This window comes from Sarcophilus harrisii, chromosome 2, assembly GCF_902635505.1.
Source record: "Sarcophilus harrisii chromosome 2, mSarHar1.11, whole genome shotgun sequence".
NCBI classification, from domain to species: Eukaryota; Metazoa; Chordata; class Mammalia; order Dasyuromorphia; family Dasyuridae; genus Sarcophilus; species Sarcophilus harrisii.
Window position 1 is genome coordinate 104,756,012 of NC_045427.1, and position 22,212 is coordinate 104,778,223.

General features: G+C 32.5%; 1 protein-coding gene across 4 annotated transcripts in view; it reads right to left on the minus strand.

Annotated features, from left to right (window-relative positions):
- Nucleotides 1–57: 57 nt before the first annotated feature.
- USP34 (ubiquitin specific peptidase 34) overlaps nucleotides 58–22,212 on the minus strand; it is a 265,762-nt gene continuing 243,607 nt past the window's right edge. For 2 of the 4 annotated variants that reach the window (XM_031950529.1, XM_031950527.1), the window contains 12 exons: nucleotides 19,861–20,018; nucleotides 16,709–16,787; nucleotides 15,425–15,551; nucleotides 14,719–14,826; nucleotides 13,789–13,893; nucleotides 13,549–13,673; nucleotides 12,325–12,448; nucleotides 7,516–7,595; nucleotides 4,177–4,317; nucleotides 3,916–4,059; nucleotides 2,877–3,036; nucleotides 58–1,296 (listed from right to left, as the gene is read on the minus strand). In XM_031950529.1, the coding sequence (XP_031806389.1) occupies nucleotides 686–1,296; nucleotides 2,877–3,036; nucleotides 3,916–4,059; nucleotides 4,177–4,317; nucleotides 7,516–7,595; nucleotides 12,325–12,448; nucleotides 13,549–13,673; nucleotides 13,789–13,893; nucleotides 14,719–14,826; nucleotides 15,425–15,551; nucleotides 16,709–16,787; nucleotides 19,861–20,018 (1,962 nt within the window). In that variant the 3' untranslated portion in view covers nucleotides 58–685. Of the gene's footprint in view, nucleotides 1,297–2,876; nucleotides 3,037–3,915; nucleotides 4,060–4,176; nucleotides 4,318–7,515; nucleotides 7,596–12,324; nucleotides 12,449–13,548; nucleotides 13,674–13,788; nucleotides 13,894–14,718; nucleotides 14,827–15,424; nucleotides 15,552–16,708; nucleotides 16,788–19,860; nucleotides 20,019–22,212 lie in introns of those variants that run through there. The other 2 variants (XM_031950528.1, XM_031950530.1) reach the window with 2 other exon arrangements.

Consider the following 22,212-nt stretch of genomic DNA (forward strand, 5'->3'; position numbering starts at 1 on the left):
CCAACCCAACTTATTTACCTGAAAAATCTGAAGACTGAAGCAACTTAAGTAAACAAATGAAAAGTCATCACAATCAGTTTAATGAAGTGCACAGAATAGCATCGGTCATGTCAATAAAAATAAAACAATTATTTTTACATCAAGTGTGCTTTATTTCCTCCACAGGTATTCTGTTAAATAAAGCACCATATATATACTGCCAGGCCACAGCTAAAGAGGATTCTTTACAGAATCAAATTTCTTGTGGTTGTTTCGTATACAAGTAAACTTAATTTTGATAATAAGAACCACAGCGATCTGAGGCAATCTGCCTCTATTATAAGGTACAAAACTGGCACAGAGGACACCATATTATACACAGTAAAAATGCCATAAGTTTAAATTACATTGTACAGGGCCATGAAACCCTGTTCTCCCAGACAGCCATATTAAATGAAAGCCACTACAGTGAACTCTTAATTACATAAAACATATCCATTATCTGATTGCCCTTAAGAAAAGTGTACTGGAGATGCAAAATTTCTCATCTGGAGTTCTGCCTGACCAAGAATTAAGCCTATAAATCTATCTTGCCATTCAAGCAGAGAGCACTGGACAAACTGAAGCACAAAACAGAAATAAGCAAAACTTATACAAACAGCATCTTGGAAAAAAAGACTTAAAAGCAGACATGCTACATCTAATGTCAAGAAGCAGCTTGGTTTCCTTTGCCAGCTATCCTTGTGACCACAAGAATCGTAGATTCGATGGTCCTACACAGGGTGTCTAAAATGTCATGTTGCTGCACGTGACTAAAGAGTCCTCTGGAATGGCCACAACTAAGTGATAAACTAGTCTCAGGATCCTGGGAGGACAAAGCTTGGCCATCGCAGTTTCTTAAATCGGTTAAGTCTGACAAAACTGCAGAAATTGATGTGGAAGGGAACTCAGGTTCCTCCTCAGTTATGTTAGAATCCTTGGAACTCTGGGGGTCTTTAAACTCTCGACAGACTTCTTCAAACTTGCCACTGCTGGACTGATCTTCCATATGCTGTGACCTGATATTTGAAATGTCTTCTGAAAATGAAGATGGAACTTCCATTCTGTACTCTTTGACAGAACTATTTTCAGGGGAGGGAAGATCTTGCTCAGTGCCTGGATCAATAATTGAAGAGTCTCTCGTCTCATTATCTGAAGTGCTAGTTGGAGTCAATACCTCCCTTGGTTCAGTTTTCATGTCACTGATGCAGCTGTCTACAGTATGTTCCTCATCACTGCTAACACGTCTTCTTTTAACAGGAGTTGCCTCTTCATCATCTATGAAAGAAAACATTTGGACTGAAATGTCTTATTTCCTAACATAAATCAATAAACTCAGCTGAGGCTAACACAGTTTTTAACAGTCACACCATTTTTCTACTTTTTTTTTTAAGAATTAAAGAAAGTCAGTTTCATTGTTCTATAGTATATTTCAAAAGCTTTTAATTTCATTATTGTGAGCATTGTCTTCTTAACAGACTACAAGTAGCTCTCTAAAAACTCAGTAAATGATCTTTAAAAGTTGTCTCTCCTCACCATAAGTATGTCCACTATAAGGCTCATACTTTTCTGGCTTGGGAGTCAGACTTCCCAGAGCTAAATAAATTTTCAAGAACCCAAGATCATTGCAACTCCCACACGCTCCATCCCTCCATGAAACACTGGAGGAAAATCTGGCAGGGTTGGATAAGAGTCAGAATTTGGCAAGATCTTGATGGGACTTAATTATAGTTAACATTTACATAGCCATTACTATGTTCCAGGTATTGCACTAGGCTCATTACAATTACTGTTCATTTGATGGCAATTTTGACCACTATCGTGGAGGTAGCTGCTATTATCAGCCCCATTTTATAGATGATGTCATCTGAGATATGGTAACTGACTTGCTCAAATTGGATTTGAACTCAGTTCTTCCTGATTCCAGGCCTGAAACTATCCACTGTGACACCTAGAGTTTATCCTAATAAGATAAGTTTTAAAGGGAAAGTCTTACAAGGGATAAATAAATTTCACAAGTATAGAAAGGGGGAGGTATCATTTATCTTCATTTTGTCTGAGAAAGAGCTGACGTTTTAGGAGTCTGTGAACTCAAAATCAACAGTATGAAATGGAAGGAAGCCCAAACTAATATGGACTAAAAGAAGAGGCAATTTCCAAGAATAATGGAGGAGCACTGCACTGCTCTGATCAGAACACAATTTCAACTTTGGTAGTCACAGTTAAAGATGGATACTGATAAGCTAGAATGTATCCAGAAGAAAAGGCCTTCAAGTTATGGCATGAAAGACTTTGGCTATTAAACTTGAAAGAGAAGATTCAGTAGGGAAATGATAGCTGGTTTCAAGTATCTAAAGGGCCTCCATGTGGAAGAAGGATTAGACTTGTTCTGCTTCGTCTCATATGTTGGAATCAGAAGCAATGGCTACAAGTTTCAAAGAGACCAATTCATTTCAGGAAAAACTTTCTAATAAATGGAACTATATTAAATGAGAAAGAGCTAGAGTTTTGGAAATAATGAAAGCTCCATGATCACTTATCCAGTGATATACTCTAAGTCTGTAAGTCTTTTTTTTTGGGTACTGGTTGAAATTGATGGCCAATGAGATATCTTTAACTGAATTCTGTAATCCTCACAACTGCCTCAAGATAAATAAGTATTATTTACATTTTATAGAAAAGGTTTAGACAGATTAAGTGATTTTACTCAAAGTCACAGAGCTAAGTGGAACCAGAATTCCAGTGTGACCCCCAAATCTTCTAGCACCCTTTTTACTAGGGAACTTTTTATGAACTACAAGTCATAATCTTCACTTCCTACATAGAACACAAGTCCAAATTAATATATAATAACCAACCTTTAGTTTTCCTTTCTTTGGTTTCTTGTTCTTGGAGTGAATTTCTTTGTTGTTGACAAGTCCTGCACTTGCTTAAAAGCTCTTGAAGAGTTGGGATCAGAGCTGGGTTCAGCTGTTTGGGAGTGTGCACCGAAAGGAGCAAAGCAAGTGCTCGAAGGTCCTATAAAAATCCATGATAACATGAAAAATTCTAAATTTTGGAGGGGGGGGGGGGGGAAGAGAGGGAATGTACATAATCTCCTAATACTATACTCCTAGTACCAAGAGACCCAAAAAATTACATATGGGGCCAGAGCCAGGTTACAGAGCTAACTAGTAACTTCTAGAAAGAAAAGCAAATTTAGCCAAGAGAAAACATAAGCCCACAGAAAGGCTTACTATTTCAAAATATAAGCCAAGGAAATTCTACATCCTATTAAGAGAAGATAATTGGGAATTGCAAATTATTTATATTTGACTTAATCTTTCAAGGCATAGTGATTCATCTATGATCAGAGTATGTTCTTGTGTTTCATGACTTGATCTCTATTGATTTTAAAAATAGCAAGCTTTTTCCTTCTATATACTCTTTGCCATCTCACAGGTTTCTAATCTTAATGATATCACTGCTGTTCAATACTACCATATGTTTTTCACACTGTTGTTTATTTTCCTGACAGAAAATATACAGCTGGCTATGATTATGCCACTAAAAGAAAATAGATGAACAAATCCTGTACTATTCAGTATTTATTGTTTTCACAACGTATGATAGTGCAACAATCAGACTAATTTGGACAAAGACAGTCTTAGGCAATGATAGAATAAAGATTTGAGATTATGTCTTCATTTCTAGGTAACAGGAACTAAAGACATTCCTTGGTTGTGCTTTTAACCTGTTGGTTCTAATATTTATTTTGCTGGTTAAAAGTGTGGATCACAAGAGCAAGAAAATACAAAAGTATTTATTTTAGTTATGTTATGTTAAAGCTAAAATTCAAACATATTAAGTGAATCACAAGTAATTTTTTTATATGAATGTACTTTGTCTAAATCTTACCCCATTTAAGGAAGAACTTGCTTTGGAAATTTCAACTCGGTTGGTGAAATCAGATTGTAAGCTCTGATACTGATTTATTAAGTTTGTAATAAGAGTGCTAATTAAGTTGGCACAGTTTGCTTCAGAAAACACCTGACCTTGAACCTGAAAAATAACACACATTTTTAAGCTTCTAATGGCTTACATTATGAAAATAAAACTTCAATAATGAATAAGAAGGAATGATTTTTTTTATTAAAAAACAAAAAAAGCGACACATACCTTTAAGAGGAAGTGGGTCAAGAATGTATATACAAAGTTGTTATTAAGGAAGGTCCTTTCATCCATTAGGATACATTTAATGTACTCTGCGAAAACGGGATCTTCACATAAAAGCTTAATGCAGTTTTTTGACATAGCAGACTAAAAATGGGAAAAAGAAGCATTGAAATAACCTAAAACTTTGACATACATAAGAGTAATACATTTCCTATTTTAGTTAAGTGAAATGAAATTATTTTAAAAATTTGTTTGAATTGAACAATCATTTACAACTGTTCTGTAAGACTAACTGATATTTTTAAAGTTATCCTTTTCTTTAGATAGTGCTATTTTATAGAGAATCAAATTTTTACTAAATAATAGTACTTAAACATATTTATAAGTATCCTCATAGTAAAATTAAAACACTTTTATTACTAGGAAGAAGTTGGGATAGGGATAAGGGACACAATCTCAATTTGTGAAAGGTTTAAACCTATAGAATGTTTTTAAAGAGTAGTGGCTTCCTTCATTGCTTAAAAAAAAAAGCCAACGCTCTCATTATACTATAGCTATAAAACATTATCTTCAGTGACCATCTTACAGATAAGAGGATTCGTGGATCAGAATATCAATTATGTGCTTGTTCTTTGAGTGATAAGAAATTTACCTTCAAATAATTAATTTTCCTGTATACTAATCTAATTCTTTCCCTTTACCCCCATCCCCTTAATACAGCATAAAGCCCATCTTCAAACAAACTCTCCTTCTTAAGTATATTACATTTTTAGATGGATGATGTTTTACTCTAGTTTAAAACTCACAGTTTTACATAAACAAAGTTCTTAAACACAAATGGTGTATTTTAAACAGATGTAATTTTCACTTAATCATTTAAGCTTATGGCTGTCTATTAGTTACAGCCACAGAATTAGATAGAGCCAGTAGTTTCCAAACAGAAAGTCAATGTCTCTTGAAAGACAGGGAATTCCTATTATAAATAAGCAAAAATACCTTTTAATGACTTTTTAATTTTAAAAAAGTATATAGATGCAGTTTCGATCCACAAAAATACAGATTCATGGGAGCTTTTCATCAATGCATTTTTTTTAATAGTACAATTATCTGTCCAAGAAATTTTCTCAAGTTAAAAGGAATCTGATGAGAACCACTGAGATCAAAGTTTATATTTTTATGCTTTAATTTGGCTATGTTGGGAAGAAAACTGAACAGGAACATTATAGATGTAGAGCTGGAAGGGTCTAGTTAATAGTTATAAAGTGTTTTTAGCACATTCTTTCACTTGATCCTCACCATAACCTTGTAAAGTGAGCACTACAGGTGATTTTACAGAAGAGAAGACTGAGAGTCAGAGAAGTTAAGTAGCTTGTCCACAGTCACACAGCTAAGTATCAGAGGCAATATTCAAAACTCACCCTTCTCCTGTCTCCAAATACCTTTCAATTAGAAAAACAAAAAAAAAATCCAATTTTTGTGTTGTTCAGTTGTTTCAGTCACATCTCACTGTGACCCCCATCTGGAGTTTTCTTGGCAAAGATACTGGAGTGGTTTGTCATTTTCTTATTCAGCTCATTTTACAGAAGAGGAACTGAGGCAAACAGAATTAAATGACTTGCCCAGAGCCAAAAACTACTAAGTGCCTGATGCCAGATTTGAATTCGGGAAGATGTGTCTTTTTGACTTCAGGCCCCAGCATTTTTCCTACTGTGCCCCTTAACTGTCATTAATAGGCAGGAAGTTTTGTTAGGGCAATTTCAGGATGATAACAGCATGAATTTTATTTTTACCAGAACTATCAACTGCTGGGTTAGAGACAGTATTATAACAACTAGCTAGTTTTAGATTTGGCAAATATAAAAAGCTAAATGGGACTTTATCAACTAGTTCAGATGTTCTTCACTTGGAGTCTGCAGTCTTCATTTTTGAAATATTTTGACAACTGCATTTCCATACAGTTAGTTTCCTTTGTAATCCTATTTATTTTATGAATTTAAAAATAGTTTGAGAAAAAATCCAGAAAGCCAAAGGGGGCCTATGACTCAAAAAAGGGTTAGGAATCTTTGATCTTATCCAATTCTCTCATTTTACTGATGAGACAACTATGACCAAAAGAGAGAAAGTAAATTGTACAGATAACTTTTTACTATACCATGCTTGGTAAATTCTCATACTATAACTCAACAATACAAGATATGTGACCTTTAGTGGAAACTGAATTTACAGGGTTAGGTTATGACTATTATTTAGTCTCCTTCTTCAATTTCCAGCTTGATGGCTATAGAACTTTGAAGGTCTAGAAGAGTTTTTATAAATACCAATGGTTTGGTGCTGCTGTTGTGTGTGGTGAGAGATGAGAAAAGGAAAAAAGGGCATAAAAAGTATGCTGGCAAAAAATTTTTTGCTTCCTAAAAACAGTTCAGGTAATATCAAATATAGAAACAACAAACAGGGAGAAAAGAGGAATTCAATTAGAAAAGCAACTAACCTCAAAGAGAATGAAATTCAGGGAAAATAAAACAACAACAACAAAATAAAAAACAAAGGACTAATCCGCTGCTTGAACAGACATCCCATTTTAGTAATTAACCCACAAATGAATCAACAAATATTTATTGAGTGGTTACTAAGTTCAAGGCACTATGCTCTAAACATATTTTTAAACATAAGAAAATTGTAAGTGAAGTATCTTGCTTTCTCAAAGTTCAAAATAAAACTGTCACATATAGAGTCTTTTTTTAAAAGTCGTCAATTTAAAAAAAATTTTTCTTAGAGAAGAAAATCCTTAGGATTCAGTAATCTAAAGGAAGGAAATTAAGGGATTTTTCTTTAAAAAAAAATTATATAAATATAGATATATTTCTTCCCCCAGGTACTTAACAAAGTAGTTAAGCTCCTATCTATGTAAATTCACTTTTTCTGTGCTCTTGACTTCTTTCAAAGGATAAGTAGGAGTCCAGATGCTGAAATAGATTCTATAGAAAAGCACATTTGCTAGTATCATAAAGAACAAGGAGAATTGGATAGTGTACAGTGGAAAAAGAAATTACATGTGTCCTTTTCTTAGTATAGTCTTGCTTTGGATTTTTTGGGCCACAGTACTGAGAAATTCAATGCGAAATACTTGTTACAAATGCCTTCCTATTATACAAATATAGTAGAGGGCTGGAAAAGTTCAATAGAAAATAGCTGTCCTATGTTTAATAAAGAGTTAATATTTCTTAGTTTCATTTTACCTACCAATACGCCAAACTTTACCAGTTTCTAGTCAATTTAACTGTCTACCTAAAATTACAGATTACTGGATTAGGAGCTGAATGATCTGAAACTCATTTTCTTTACCTGAGTCTGGCATAGCTCAGTCCAAAGTTTGGGGAAGAGTGCAAGATGAAGTGGCAAACCTTCATAGGCAACTAGGACACCTAATATTTGAAAAGAAATCAGAAGAGGTTACAATTATAAATTACACTAAATGATGCACTGAACTTGCATTATCAATATCATAGCTAATTTTGTTTTGTAACTATGTATATTCCCTATATCTAAATAATGTACTTTAAAGGGGAACAGAATTCATTCAAGCGTTTTGGTTCTGAAGGAATTCTATTTCATTGATACTTACTGAGTTGGGAGGACTAATTGGGAGCAACTTGAAAGCTGCTGCCATAATTCACAGTCTTTAATCCTTTCTGTTTAAGTTAGATATTTTTCAGAGCGCACTTAGAGCTCCTAAGGGAGGAGATGTAAGACTACAGAAGAGTGTGGAGTACTAGAAGTCAGAGTTCTCCTTTCTTCTTTTAGTTTTTTGTCTTCAAAGATGGAAGAATTGTCTCAATCAGTTTTATAATAAAGTGACAAGTCCAGCACCACTCACATTATTCATAAAATTTCTGGCCTTGCCTCAGGCTCCATTATAAAGTCTTGCCAATTTTCCCTTCCCGCTCTTGGGAAAATAGAAAGGACTATGTTATATTTCAATACATCAGGGAAGATTTCCCCTTCTTCTTCATGTGAATTGGTGAAGAATACAATCAAATTTTGCTTTTTAGGGGAGACCCAAGTTCTTCCTACTTATAGATAAGAAACCTGAGCCGAGTGTATAAATACATTCCTGAAGTTTATAAAAATACTGATAGAGTGGGAAGTAGAATCAAGCCTTCTAGACTTCCACTGTACCAAACTGCTCTCTATTGGCTTGGAACATTTCAACCACTGCCTTAAAGAAGGGGATGGAGTGGAGTGTCTTTTCTTTCTTGGAGATTCTCTGTTTAACCCAGGGAATTAAAGGTACTTAGCAACTTGTTTCTCTTCTGACAGAAAAAAGGCTAACATAATAACAATCTTTAAGTATTTAAGGTTTACAAAAAAGATTTACATGTATTTTCTGAATCAAATCCTACCTCTGAGGAACTTCTTGTTTTAGTAACTGCACTTGTGTTATTCTTTCAAAGGTTAAGGGAGGGCAACTAACAAATCTAAAAACCAACTCTGACCAGTAGCATCAAAAACACCTGAATCGAAGTGACCAGAAATAATTATCAGGCTAGCATTCTAAGCCTTTAATTCTATCATGTGAAAGATTCACTACTAATGGGCTTTGTAGTAGTTCTCCATGGCATCCAGAAGCAACCAAATATTTCAACATGATCACTTAGAAATGACTTGAGAAGAAGTGAATGCTTCTACATGACAGATATCACCAGAAAATGCTAAGGTTTGAAGGGTGGGAATGGTCATAGATATCAATTCTTATGTCTAGGTTCATGTATATATGGTCTTACTGGGTAACAGAAGCTAGAAAGAGTTCCCACCATTTGAGGAGAAACAGATTTGAAAAAGAATATAAGATAATCTTAGAAAAGGAAAGCCTTATAGCTTCCCTAGGATGGCCAAAGGCAAAAGCACACAGGCACACACGCGCGTGTACACACACACACACACACACACACTCTCTCTCTCTTTCTCTCTCTCCCCTCCCTCCCCTCCCCAATGAGATAAATAGAAAGACATACATATAGGCAGACAGACAGACGGGGAGAGGAAAAAAAGCTAGAGTTGAGGGAACAAGAACTTCTAGCCTCATCCCTGACATTTTTACACTGATAGTTCACCTGGTATAGGAATTCCATTAACTGATGGTAGCTTCTAAGCTCTTCCAAAACTTGGTAAATATTTTTACTGAGTTGATCTGATCCCTTTCTTCTCTCCAAAAAATAACAAAAAAGGAAAGCATTTATTGTCCTTAGACATAGAAGTCTGTCATAGGGTCTGAGACTAGAATCCTAGGGATATAATCAAGGGTCATTTCTACAGCATGATGAAGAATCAAAATTGAATTTTAAAAGAGGCTCCCATTTGACAAAACACAAAAGCTATCCCTTTTCTATCTAATCCATCAGCAAGTTAGATTTCCCAAGATACATATACATATACATACAAGAATAATTCATCAGACCAACAGCTTGCTATATATACATACACCAGTCAGTATCTTTAGTCTCTTCATTCCTCTGGAGGCCACTAACACATATACCTTTTTAATGTGAAGTCAAGCTATAACTGCCAACAAAATTTATGATACTTCAATTTCTTCTTTTTAGAATCTACCCAACTAAAACTAGTAAAACAGAAAGTCTCTTCTCTTATGTTGAAGAACATTTTAAATTACTGTTCTCAAAACTGAGGAAACATATATCTCTGTAACTATTTATTTTCAAAGTTATACTCTACAGTGTGGGACAAATGAACATTTTGGTTTACTCCTCAGATCAATAGATTAGCAACAGATGAAGTGATTTTACTCATGTGGATTGTATGTCTTCAATAGTATAGATAACTGGTGAATATAAGCAAGAGGAGGCAGAATTACTTATTGACTTCAACTTCTAGATGGAACTACCGTAACTTAGAGGTAATGAAATATCTATTAGATCCCAGGCCTTACCTCAATGACACAGCTAAGTTGAGGTTGTGTGCACTGGTTTACATTTCATCTAATATATCAAGGCATCCATACTGGATATTATTCCCCATAACGAAATCTAGATATAGTAATCTCTCAGAAATAACAGCAATCATGTGCTCTCTAAAGTATCTGCTAGAAACAAAGTTCTTCACTCTATCAAATAGGGTGGCCACATTTATCAACACTCAAGGAGACATTAATTTCCTCTGCTTCCCTTCAATTATGAAACCACTGAATCTAATACTAGGTACTTAGAAAAGATTCTGAAAGCAGTTATCACATTTAGCGTAACTAGACAATGGGATATTAGATTCCCGAGTTATTCAGCAGGTGACCTATGTAAATAGTCCCAGATTCTGAGAATTGTTGTATAGTTGCTTCGGCTACTAATGATGGACTTTTCTGATTTAGATAATTATAAGTGTCCTGCTTGAGAACCTTTAAATGAAATCATTAAGAATAAACTTATAACCAGTCAAGCCTTGAATTATATGGTATTCTTGTACCTATGGACCAGCTTATACTTTCTTGTTTAGATAAAATTTATCATTATGAACTGAAGATTTTTTCTGTTCCTGAGGGTGAAATATCTTATTGGGTATTTCTGTTCTGTTCCCACCACCAGTAAGAAATCCACAAATATGAAATGCTTTGCAACTGAATGCATGTCGTTGTACATTAATTCATTTGAATATGATAGCTCTAATGTCCTTAAAACTCTTATTCAATGAATCATCTAAACTTAAAGCCCAACCAATCAAGCTAATCCCCCTACCGTCACCATTTCACCATTTTATAAGGTAGGAAAGACTGCTAGCTACCAAGTTCTTGCATTTAAAATTAAAATCTCCACCACCTCTCCCAAGAAGATCATTAGTGCAAACCTTATCACTTCAAGCCATCTTCTAATATCAATTGGTTTGGTCAAAGAGGGTATTAAAACAAAATTCTATTCACAGTCTTCCAAAGGTTCAAAGCTGCTTGGCATTTGTGGGTTTTGGTATAAATGCTATGTGCCAACTTATTTCCAGAACCAGTTTATCTGGCTAATAGAATGCATTTCATCTTAGAATCATGTGATCTAATTCAATGCCATCATTTTACAGATGAGGAAACTGAGGCTTAGAGAGGGCAAATGTTTGGCCTAAAATCACATAGGTACCAAGTGCATGTTACAATTTGTAACTAGATTCTCCAAAATACATAATTGCTTCTATTGTACTGCACTTCTTTTTGATATAGCAAGTTAATTTTTGCATATTTCCTTTTTTAAGGTTTACATAACTCAAGACATAGTTTCTAGGTATTTCCCATTGTCTTATCTGAACTTAGCCTACCAATGGGAATTTAAATTTGGCCTTAAATCCTAGACAGGGTTAAAGTTCATCACCCAAAGTCCTGCTCTATTTCTATTACCTTCTAATGTAACAGCTAATAGGGACATGGCTTTTAATGATATCAAATACTGTGAAAACAGTCTCCTAATATAATGATTGACTAGGATAATATCTTTGAAAAATTATCTTATTAATAATTACCTGGAGTTCTTTTAATTAAAAGATTGCTTATATTTTTATTTTTTCATGTGTTCTTCCATACTTCTTCCAATTCATCATTTCCTGAATAAGAAATCTTCCAAATGGCTACACTTTTATTTCACTTTAAGAAACCAATCCTACCTATTCTTGGTAGTGATATCTCTAGTCATAGCTGGTACTTACTGTATTTCTCTGTCTGCTTTTTCAATCACAAAAAAAAAAAAAAAAAAAAAAAAGACTGGGGAGATAACAGAAAAAAGCAGTTGAAGTCTATTTAGAAAGTCACTCATGAACCAGACAGTTTTCCCTATAATATTGGGCAGTACTGTGGCTAGTTTTAAGATCTTATAGATTAAAGTGGTTGGAAGAAACATAGGTCAACTGTTTTAGAAAGCTTTACTCCTTTATTTTCTAAGGCCAACTGTAACCTTGTGCTAGAAAACAACATAGAAAACAAAAATTCTAAGTTGGTGTTTGATTGGCAAAAAGAAAATTTCCCCCAAAATCATAATTATAACATACTGTTTTTGTAAAAAACAAAACAAAGAATTGGGATTTTTTATTGTTTGTTTGTGTCTTGCTCCCCTTCCTGGATGGTTTGGGTTTTAAATCATTCAGTGGAATTTACAGCTCATCTTGCATACTTACTCAGCTTAACTAATGTTTCAGTAAATTTTTCACAGTTGATTGCAACTCGGCATAATAGATGGATGAATTGATGATAAGAAAAGAAGTAGTCTAGCAGCATACGATCATAAACGTCATCTTTGCCCTGAAGGTTAAAGATGATAAAATGGTTGCACTTAAATTGTATAATAAATGGAAGACAGTATGTGGCTACAGTAATAAGTTTACTGAAATTATTAATGATATAAATTATAATAAGAACTTGGTAAAAATCCTCAAATTCCACTGATATTGTGTTAAGACATCTGTTAGTTCTAACTTATTTTCAGTGAGCAATCAATGTGGCCTTGTCATTTACTAGTAGTACCTATTCTTTCCCACATACTGAATATTAAGTAAAATTTATTTATGGTTGCTAAATCTATTGCTTCAATTACTTATGTATAAAAAAAAATCAACAAAAGAATTTAATTACTTCTTGGAATTAATGTTGAGTTATTTATATTATCAGTCACTATTCAATTTATAAACTAGATCCCATAACAACTTCTCTATTATAGCTAAACTCCAAAGATAAAAGGGGGGAAGGGAAGGAGGAAAGAAATATAGATATGGAGAGTTACAGGACGAAAAATTAAACAACAAGTATAGTTGGGTAGGAAGAGAAGCATGCATGGAAGATGTTTAGATCCTCTATCTGTTTTAACTTTCAGTATATATGTCTTGAAGACGGGGATCAGAGAAAGAGTAATAATAATGATTCTATCAATAAACTATATTAAATTCTTCTCAGGACACTAGGATATCATTTTGTATACAGTGATATGAGTCAATTGCTGAAAAGGCTGTTTACTGAGAAAGGTGATAAAAACCTACTTGACACATTGCGTCTAAGAGCCACAGCCCACAATCACAGTTGAACTATGGATGACACATGAAACATGCTAAGAATGTTGCTTCTACTTTCAAAACCAACAACTTATGCTCCTTATTTCATACACTAAAAGGAAAACAATATAAATGAATTTTAAAATGCACAAAAATGAACATTTCTAACATATGCCCATTTAAGACAAGAAGACTGTCATACTGCTTGTCTTTCAATATTCTGCAGAGCCCAGCACAGTGCCTTGTACATAGTAGGAGTTCAATAAATATTAGTTCAATTGAAATGATGTTTCAAAAGGGACAATGTAAAATTATCTTGATCTAGAAAAACATATTTTTTCCTGCATGCCAACATACCTTGTTGGTTTCTACCATCGTAGGCAAGAGGCACATATTGAGTTCAGGACGTGGTGGACGGATATTGCTTTTCCCTCCCATTAGTTTAAGATTTTCACGACACGGGAAATAAGGTCCAAGGGACACTAGGATATTAAATGGATAGAAAAGGATATAGGGAAAGAATGAAATTTCATAGATTTTAGTGTCCAAAAAGATCAAATGCCAAACATTAAGATATCATGCTATATATGTACATACTTGGAATATTACTGTGGTGATATGTGCAATGGTTGTGCTGTAGAAATGGAACTAGAGTATGCAGGAAATCATGAGGACTCAGAAGCACAAGTTCCTTAAGGACATCTGAAAATAAAAATTTATTTTGGGCATTAGAAATTCATATGTGCTGTAATCAAATTCACGAATTCCCAAACTAGACTAATAACTAAAGAAGGAAAAGATGAGGGTAAAAGAAACTATTTCTGTTACTAGGAGAAACCTTTGAAGGACACAGTAAAGTCCTGGATTAGTATAGCCATTAGGCATGACAAAACCTGACACTACTGAACAGTTTCTTTGTACCTACTTCTGTTACTTCCACTTTGGTAAAACAATGAGGCTCAAACAGAAACAGTTAAAGAAAACATCTAAAACATGTTAGTAACTTTATGTAAACTTTAGGAATATTAGACTATGTCAGTAACCTCAGGTTTTGGAAATAAATCTTTTGTATAATGTTTTTTAAACTGAGAGATAACTCTAATCACTTATATTTTAGGATCCTAGCTAGGTTGGCTGACTTCCAAAAAATAGTCTGAATGAATCCCATGAGGCTAGGCAGAGTACTTTGAGGTACAGGACTACTACATCTTTTACTCCCATTGAAAACATGTAAAAATTACAGATTACTCCAGAAGACTGAGGGTAAGATTCTTTTAGAAAAATCTGTCCATTATAGACAATGTTCAGGGTCAAATGACTTAGTGACTAAGGAAGCACTAGAATTTAGAGTTCCTAATTCACAGGTCAATGCTATTCTTAAATGTACAATAATAAATAACTAAATTTAAAAAGTGGTTAAATATTAACTGAGCAGAACTAATTTGATACTATCCTAAAAAACCAAATATATACAAAGAAATATTCATTCTTTTCAGGACCCAGGTGAAGCCCTTTCAGGTAACTTACCTATGCATGCATTTCTAAGTTCTGGAGGACTATATGAATTAAGCAGAGTTAAGAGCTTATGGGCAAATTCAATTCGTTCCTGCCACTGAATTAATGCTTGTTTCACATCTGAAAATACAAAATATACACCAAAACACCATGAAATACAAAACAATGTAACTTTCTGACAATCTTTTTTCTTCTGCAAATAAGCTACTAAAGACTGAACACTTTCAAATGAGTTCTGGGAACATTTTCTGAAGAAACTTGTTTAACAATTGTATGAAATGTCTACTGCTGTAAAACTTAAATATGATTAATTTCTTTGAATACATGTTTTAGTGATTCTATTATGAATCTCATCAATGTCATCTTCTAGAAAATGAAATGCTTAAATTATATACAGGAGAAGAAATAAATCTGTCCTCATTGTTATTTCTCTTATACTAGAAAAAAGTCATTCCAAGTGGTAAATTAGACACAAGAGTTGTCATTTCCTTATGGCTTCATGAAAAGATATGGTAATCCTTCCTGTGAGCAAGGAGAGAGGCAAACAATACAAGGAGATAGTTCTAACTTAATTCCTGACTGATACTAAGACATTTTATGACTGTATCCTTTCTGTTCCCACTTCTTCTGAAAGTAGTGAAGTTACATAAAGGCTAATCAATCTATTTTCTTTCATTCATGAAACTAACTAAGTGAAAGTTGACAATATTAACCAAACCTTTTCTCTGAAGATAAGGGCGAGTAGACTTCAGAACTGAAAGGAATATGGACAGAAGTTCTACTAAGTCTCCAGTCACATGGCATGCGGTGGCTTCATGATACATCATGTGTAATGTGTTGAATGACTGCAGAAAATGGAAAAACAATATGTTTAAATTATAACAATGACTTTATTTTTATAACACTACTATAGTTTCATTGTTTATTTTAGTGATCCACAGACACTATGAACAATGTATCTACTTTGAGGGATGTTCAGGAAAAAAAAAATCAATATTCATATCTAATCCTATAGATTTCTTTCTTTTTTTTTTGGACAAGTCAATTGTTAAGATTAAGTGACTTGGCCAGAGTCACACTGCTAGGAGTATTAAGTGTCTGAGGCTGTAATACTATATATTTCAAAGAGTCAATATTTTCTTTTCTTTAGGTGATTACAAAGGGACAGAAAACAGCAGAGGAGGAAGTAAAACAACTGGGAAGTAAGAGTTAACATTCTAGTAGCTATGAAGAAGATTTGCACACTAGGCTATTCACAGTTCCCAAAACAGGGTAGTGAGAAAGGTCTAAAAAGAGAGGAATGTTTCCCTCCATTTAGTTAACTTTTAAACTATAGCTTATTAATTATTGACTCTTGGTTTACTGTTTTTAGATCTGATTTCTTTTTTTCTCTTTGTTCCAACAATTATGTCCTTCCACTGTTATCTCGAATGATCCTAACCTGCAATTTTAATCTTCTATTATATGTTATATAAAATTCTAATATAATACATATAAAATTATATATGAAACATAAAATGACTTAACATGCATATAGATGAAAATTAAGCTTGCTGTTAAACTATTAAACTTAAACCCTCTGTATAAGTTACTCATCTACAAATACAGCAATAAATATACCCATTCTATTTAGTTAACAAGCTTGTTCGGGGAGGGAGGGAGCGGCAGAGAATGGAATAATGAGATAAAAATCACTTTATTCAAAAATTGATTTAAATGATTTTAAAGTATTAAAAAAATTTTAAATAAAAATTAAGTAAAAATCAAACCACTTTCCAGAAGTAAAAAAAAAAAAGCATTAAAACAGCCATAATTATCTAATTATATTGTTAATAAATAGGGAATCACAGGTTAATAAATTGTAGGATTTTACTTAACAATACAATTTCTCCTATACAAACACAAATATATTTTTTAAAAAAGGAATGCTGACAGCCCTTTATTTTCAGCAAAAAGTCATTTACACTCACACACTTATGCTTATATAAACATATGTATATACCTCTGTCATCAAGATTAATCCTCGATTAAATATAACAAGAAGTCTATCTTCATCAGATTCTAATAGTATTCTGAAGGCACTGAAGGAATAGAAAAATATTTTCATTTATTTTTAAGACATTAAAAAAACTTTCATTTTAAGATTACTGAGCTAGATTCTCCTCTTGGATTCACAAATGACTTAAAACAAATAATCATTGCATTTCAAATTCTCCACTGATAAAATGAAGCTTGTCCAGTACCATGGGGAAAAACCAAACAGACAAAACCAAATTTATGGATAAGTTGTATTCCAAAATATTCTGGCAATTTAGAATTGTTTTCCCCATAGAAACAAAGTTAAACTTGCTTCTTGGTACAAATCATCAAAGCTTATTTACTACTTTATTTTAGATGACTAAAGTAACTAAAAACTAATTTTTTTTGTAACTACATATAGTATTAGAGAATATATTCAATATTTATTCAGAAAAAATATACAGAAGCCAACTTGGATATAAAGAAACATATTCTTTGTTGAGAATAGTAGCATAATCACTTCAACCTTAATATCTTTATAACCTCAGGTTGGGAATAGGGAAATAGGTAGAAGAGGAACCTGAAGTTCCAGGGAGGTAAATAGAGTTATATGGGCAAGATGAGTGCTGAGGAGTCGGGAAATCTTGAAATTTAAATCCATAGAAACCCTTTTCAACCATTCATTCTCCCATGTGCAAGTTATAGGACTGGTCTCTACCTGTTATTTTTCCCATTGCAACCACATGCTTTTGATGGCTAGGGCTGCTCTTTCCTTAATCCATTTAAGAAGGGAACACAGTATACCCCTTTTGTCCCTTGGATTAAACATATAGTAGTAAATATTTAAAAGTCCATTATGCTGAAAATAATGATTTTATATCTTACTACTTATCTATATATTTATAAGTAAGTATTAATCTGAGCACCTGAGTGGTGATAGTTGGTAGGCTATGTATTCATAACACATTATTACCACAACAACTTTAAGGAACTATTCTGTTTACCACAGTCTCCTGTCTTCACTCATTAAACAGAGGATTACTAATCCAATACTAATCTAAACATCTTTAATTTGAGGCTTGTGGTCTAATACATAAGACTTTATTCTTTCTTCATTTTAATTAAGAGCATGCTAATCAAAGGGAGTTATATTGTTAAAATTGAGGCTGAATAACAGATTATCAATTTTTTTTCCCAAAAAGCTCTACAGAATGAGCTATATATCAAAGAATAAGGAAGTAACTTTATTTGATGGGTCATGTAAGTCTAATCAAAGCACTATTACTTTTTAATTATTAAATGTTAAGTCATTTAAAATTACATGTTGGTCTTTATTCAATTGGGCTGAGATTCTCAATTTATAGATTGTAAAAACTTGAATGAAAGGCAAACTGGAATAGTGGTAAGAAAACTACCCTTACAAGAGAAAGCTGCTTAACATCTCAATGCCCCCAAACAACCTTGTAAGCCTGGCAGTTGGAGACATATATTTGTATATACTGACAGACTGCCAATCTGTATAACTGGAGAGAATTTCTATGCTGGGAGTTCCCCTAGATAGATGAAACCTCTGGATTAGAGCGAATGGGGGAAAAAAAATCACATCTGAAACAAAGAATCTGAGGGACCAGAAAAGATCTCAGAGATCATTTTATCCAATTTTCTTATCTCAGATACAAGGAAATGGAGAACTGTGACTTGCTCAAGAGAGTGAGAAAAAGATCTTCAGTTTCCACATTCCCAGCACAATGCCTCTCACTTTCCTGATGTATATGGTCTAAGAACTAATTTATCTTTTTTTTTTTTTTTTTTGAGAGTGTAGAGTTCTTTACTTACCTCATATAAATTCTTTTTTTTTTTTTTATTATAACTTTTTATTTACAAGATATATGCATGGGTAATTTTTCAGCATTGATGATTGCAAAACCTTTTGTTCCAATTTTTCCCCTCCTTGCTCCCACCCCCCCTCCCTCAGATGGCAGGTTGACCAATAGATGTTAAATATGTTAAAGTATAAGTTAAATACTATACACACACACACACATCCAAAAAGTACTGTACAAAAAGAATCGAACTTTGAAATAGTGTACAATTAACCTGTGAAGGAAATAAAAATGCAGGTGGACAAAAATAGAGGATTGGAAATTCTATGAAGTGTGAGAACTTAATTTTTCAAGACTATCTTTTCATATTAACTTTCTTCGCAAGTTGGAAATCTTTACATTATTTTTTCCCACAAACAGAAGAAAAAAACGACCAACCCATAGTAAATCAAGGAGTAGTCCAACAAATTGTAACTTAACTGTCCAGAGAGTCTTAACTATCCAGAAGATTAGGTCTTCAAAGACAAACTATGAAATTAATCAAATATTTTTTATGCAAATCTATCAAAAGGGACAACTATCATTCATTTATATACTTTATATTTCAGGAAATGATGGGAGATGGGAGTAACAAATAATCTAGCACTATTCTTTTTCTTAAGCTGATAAATCTAAATAGTACTAGCTATTAATTAAAGCCTTCAACAAACTGCTTTGAGAAAAAAAATTGGTCATAACATAGAATTCATTTGTTAACCTTAGAAAAAATTTATGTTTTTTACACAATTATTTATTACACAACGATATTCTGTGAAATCTAGTGTGAATATTGGTCACATATATTAAAGGAATGTATAAGATGGTTCTTCTTAAGAAGTTCATTAACTTTTAAGTCTAAAACACTAAATGGCAATATCATTTTTTTCATTTTTATGTTTTGTTATTACAAATGAAAATGTTATTGGAATTCTTGTATATGAAAAAGCACACTTTTCTTAAGTTACTATATTACTTATTAATCTAAATATGTAAAGTATTTTCTATTTTCTGAAAGACAAATATAATTACTACTAATACTATAAACCCACATTCTATAAATGTTGAATCTGATGTTTCAGGTAAAGGGAATGAATGAAATTATTCCTTTTTTGCTGGTCTACCTTCTAGGATATTAAATATTCTTTTTCAAGCTTAATTATTAATCTCCAACAAAGGGAAGGTATTACTTTCAATTATAAATAATTTAAATGTATGCTCTCATTAAATAAAGGGTATGATCATTTTGGTTTTATTAAAAACTATTTTTCTTAACCTTATTAAGGTTGTCCAGCAGGAGCGGCCATCCAAGCAACGTAAATAACAACTGATAGTAGTTTTCTTAAATTGTTTAATATCTTCTAACTCCTCCTCTCTCATATCTGGTCTCTGAGCTACAAACAATTGCATCAAATTAAACAGTTCTTCCACTGCCTAAAAAAGCAAAGGAAAAAAAAGCAAAAATTAGACACACTCTATCATCAGATCAAAATGCAACAAAATAAGAACTGAATAAAAATAACATGAGGAAAAGTTATAAAACTGCATACAACTAAAAACTATTAATGATTAGGTGGATCAGGAAATCTTGAAAATTGAGAAGCTAAAAGACAATAATCATCGTATGTATCAAAACTTGTGGGATCCAACCAAAACCGTTCTTACATAAATCCCTACATTAAAATAAAATAAGTTTTTACTCAAAGATCTCTTTTTTTACAAAACAATGTAAAACCAAGTTAAAATACAGTGAATATTAAAGATAGAGGAGAAAGAAATAAACTAGATAATCAGAGATGTGAATTCTTATATAAAATCTGGACTTAAATAAATATGAAAGTAATAATATTTAGAAAAAAGGTAAAAATTCAGAAAATTACAAATGTAAAAGAGAACACAAAAGAAATCAAGAGAAATACAGCTATGCAGCATTTCCTAATTTTTAACAAATTAGAAGATTTAGAGAAAATAGATGATTAGACAGAAATATAAATCTGTTAAAACCGAAATGATAGGAAATAAAAATTCAAGGAAGTGAAAGAAAAAACCAAGTCATTAAAGAATTACCTCATAAAACAATACCTAACCTATATAGATTGGCAACAGAATTTTTTCAAGCTTCTTAAGAACAAATAACCCCTGAGTTAACAGAGATTATCCATACATATATAGAAATATGGGAGTATTACACAGTTAATATTTTTAAGGCAAATATAGTATAATTTAAAAATCAATAACGATAACATGGAAAAAATGTATAAGCAAAATGTCCTAATGAAAATAGATACAAAAAACTAAGTAAGATACACAGGCCAACAAAATATAAAAATACAAGAAATTTGTTATCAGGCATAATAGTATCATGTGTAATTTCTGGTTCAACATCAAAAAACTTATATGAACAAAATAAAACATAAAACAAATTAAAAAAAAAATCTACATAAAGTCAATAAATGGAGAAAAAAGTTATAAATGATAAAATTAATAAAAATAGGTTAAGAGAGTTTTATCTTTAGAACAAGAGCTATCACATATCTAAAGGAGAAGCATTAGAAGCAATCCCATTAAAACAGGCACAAATAAAGGATACCTACTCTTATCATTTTCATTTGAAACAACTACTGATTAGAGGCAGATAGGTGGCTAGTTAGAGCACCAGCCCTGAAGTCAGGAGGACCAGAGTTCAAATGTGATCTCAGACACTTAATATTTCCTGCCTGTGTGACCCTAGGCAAGTCACTTAACCCCAATTGTCTCAGCAAATACACACACACACACACACACATTTGTGTGTATATATATAAATATATTTATATTTTATACATATAATATATATTTTTATCTTTTTTAAAAAAGAAATAACTACTGACTGAAATCCAGTGACTGAAATAAGACAGGATTAATATTAGAAAAGACTAAAATATTACTTTTTGTTGGTAACTGTACATTTAGAAAAAGCCAACCATGGAAACTAAATTATAGGAATTAAATGAATTTTAAAAAGTAATCTCTGTTTTTATTTTCTATTAATAAGAAAACAATACTATATAGAAACTCTTAACAATAAAAAGCACTTTGAAATATTTGATAATTAACTATCTACCTAGGAATATACATTACCCATATAAGAACTATAAAAAATGACCAAGCTTTCATAAAGGAATATCTAAATAACTAAAATAATATCTAGGATGTGAATAGGTTGGATTAATATAGGAAAAATGACAGTATTTTCTAGACTAAGTCACATATGTAATATACCTAAGTACTAAGGGACTAAAAACTAGGAAAAATAATGAAATTTATAGTGAACTCTTTGAGTTCCACATGTATTTCATTTCTTTTGTAATAAACCACATGAGTTTTGTGAAGTTGTTATTTCCTGCTGACATTACTCTCATAAAAATGATGGGGAAAAAACACAAAGATTAGTATTTAATAAACCTATAGAAAATAAAAATTGAATGAAAGACATAATTTTTAAAGAGATGTACACTGGAAAACTGGTCATCAAGGGTGGAGTTGAGATGATGGAGTAAGAGGAATCATTTTTTGCCATAGCTTCCCATCACAACTCTACAATAACCAAATTCTGAACAAGAAAGTGAAGAAAAAGTCACAGGGAATA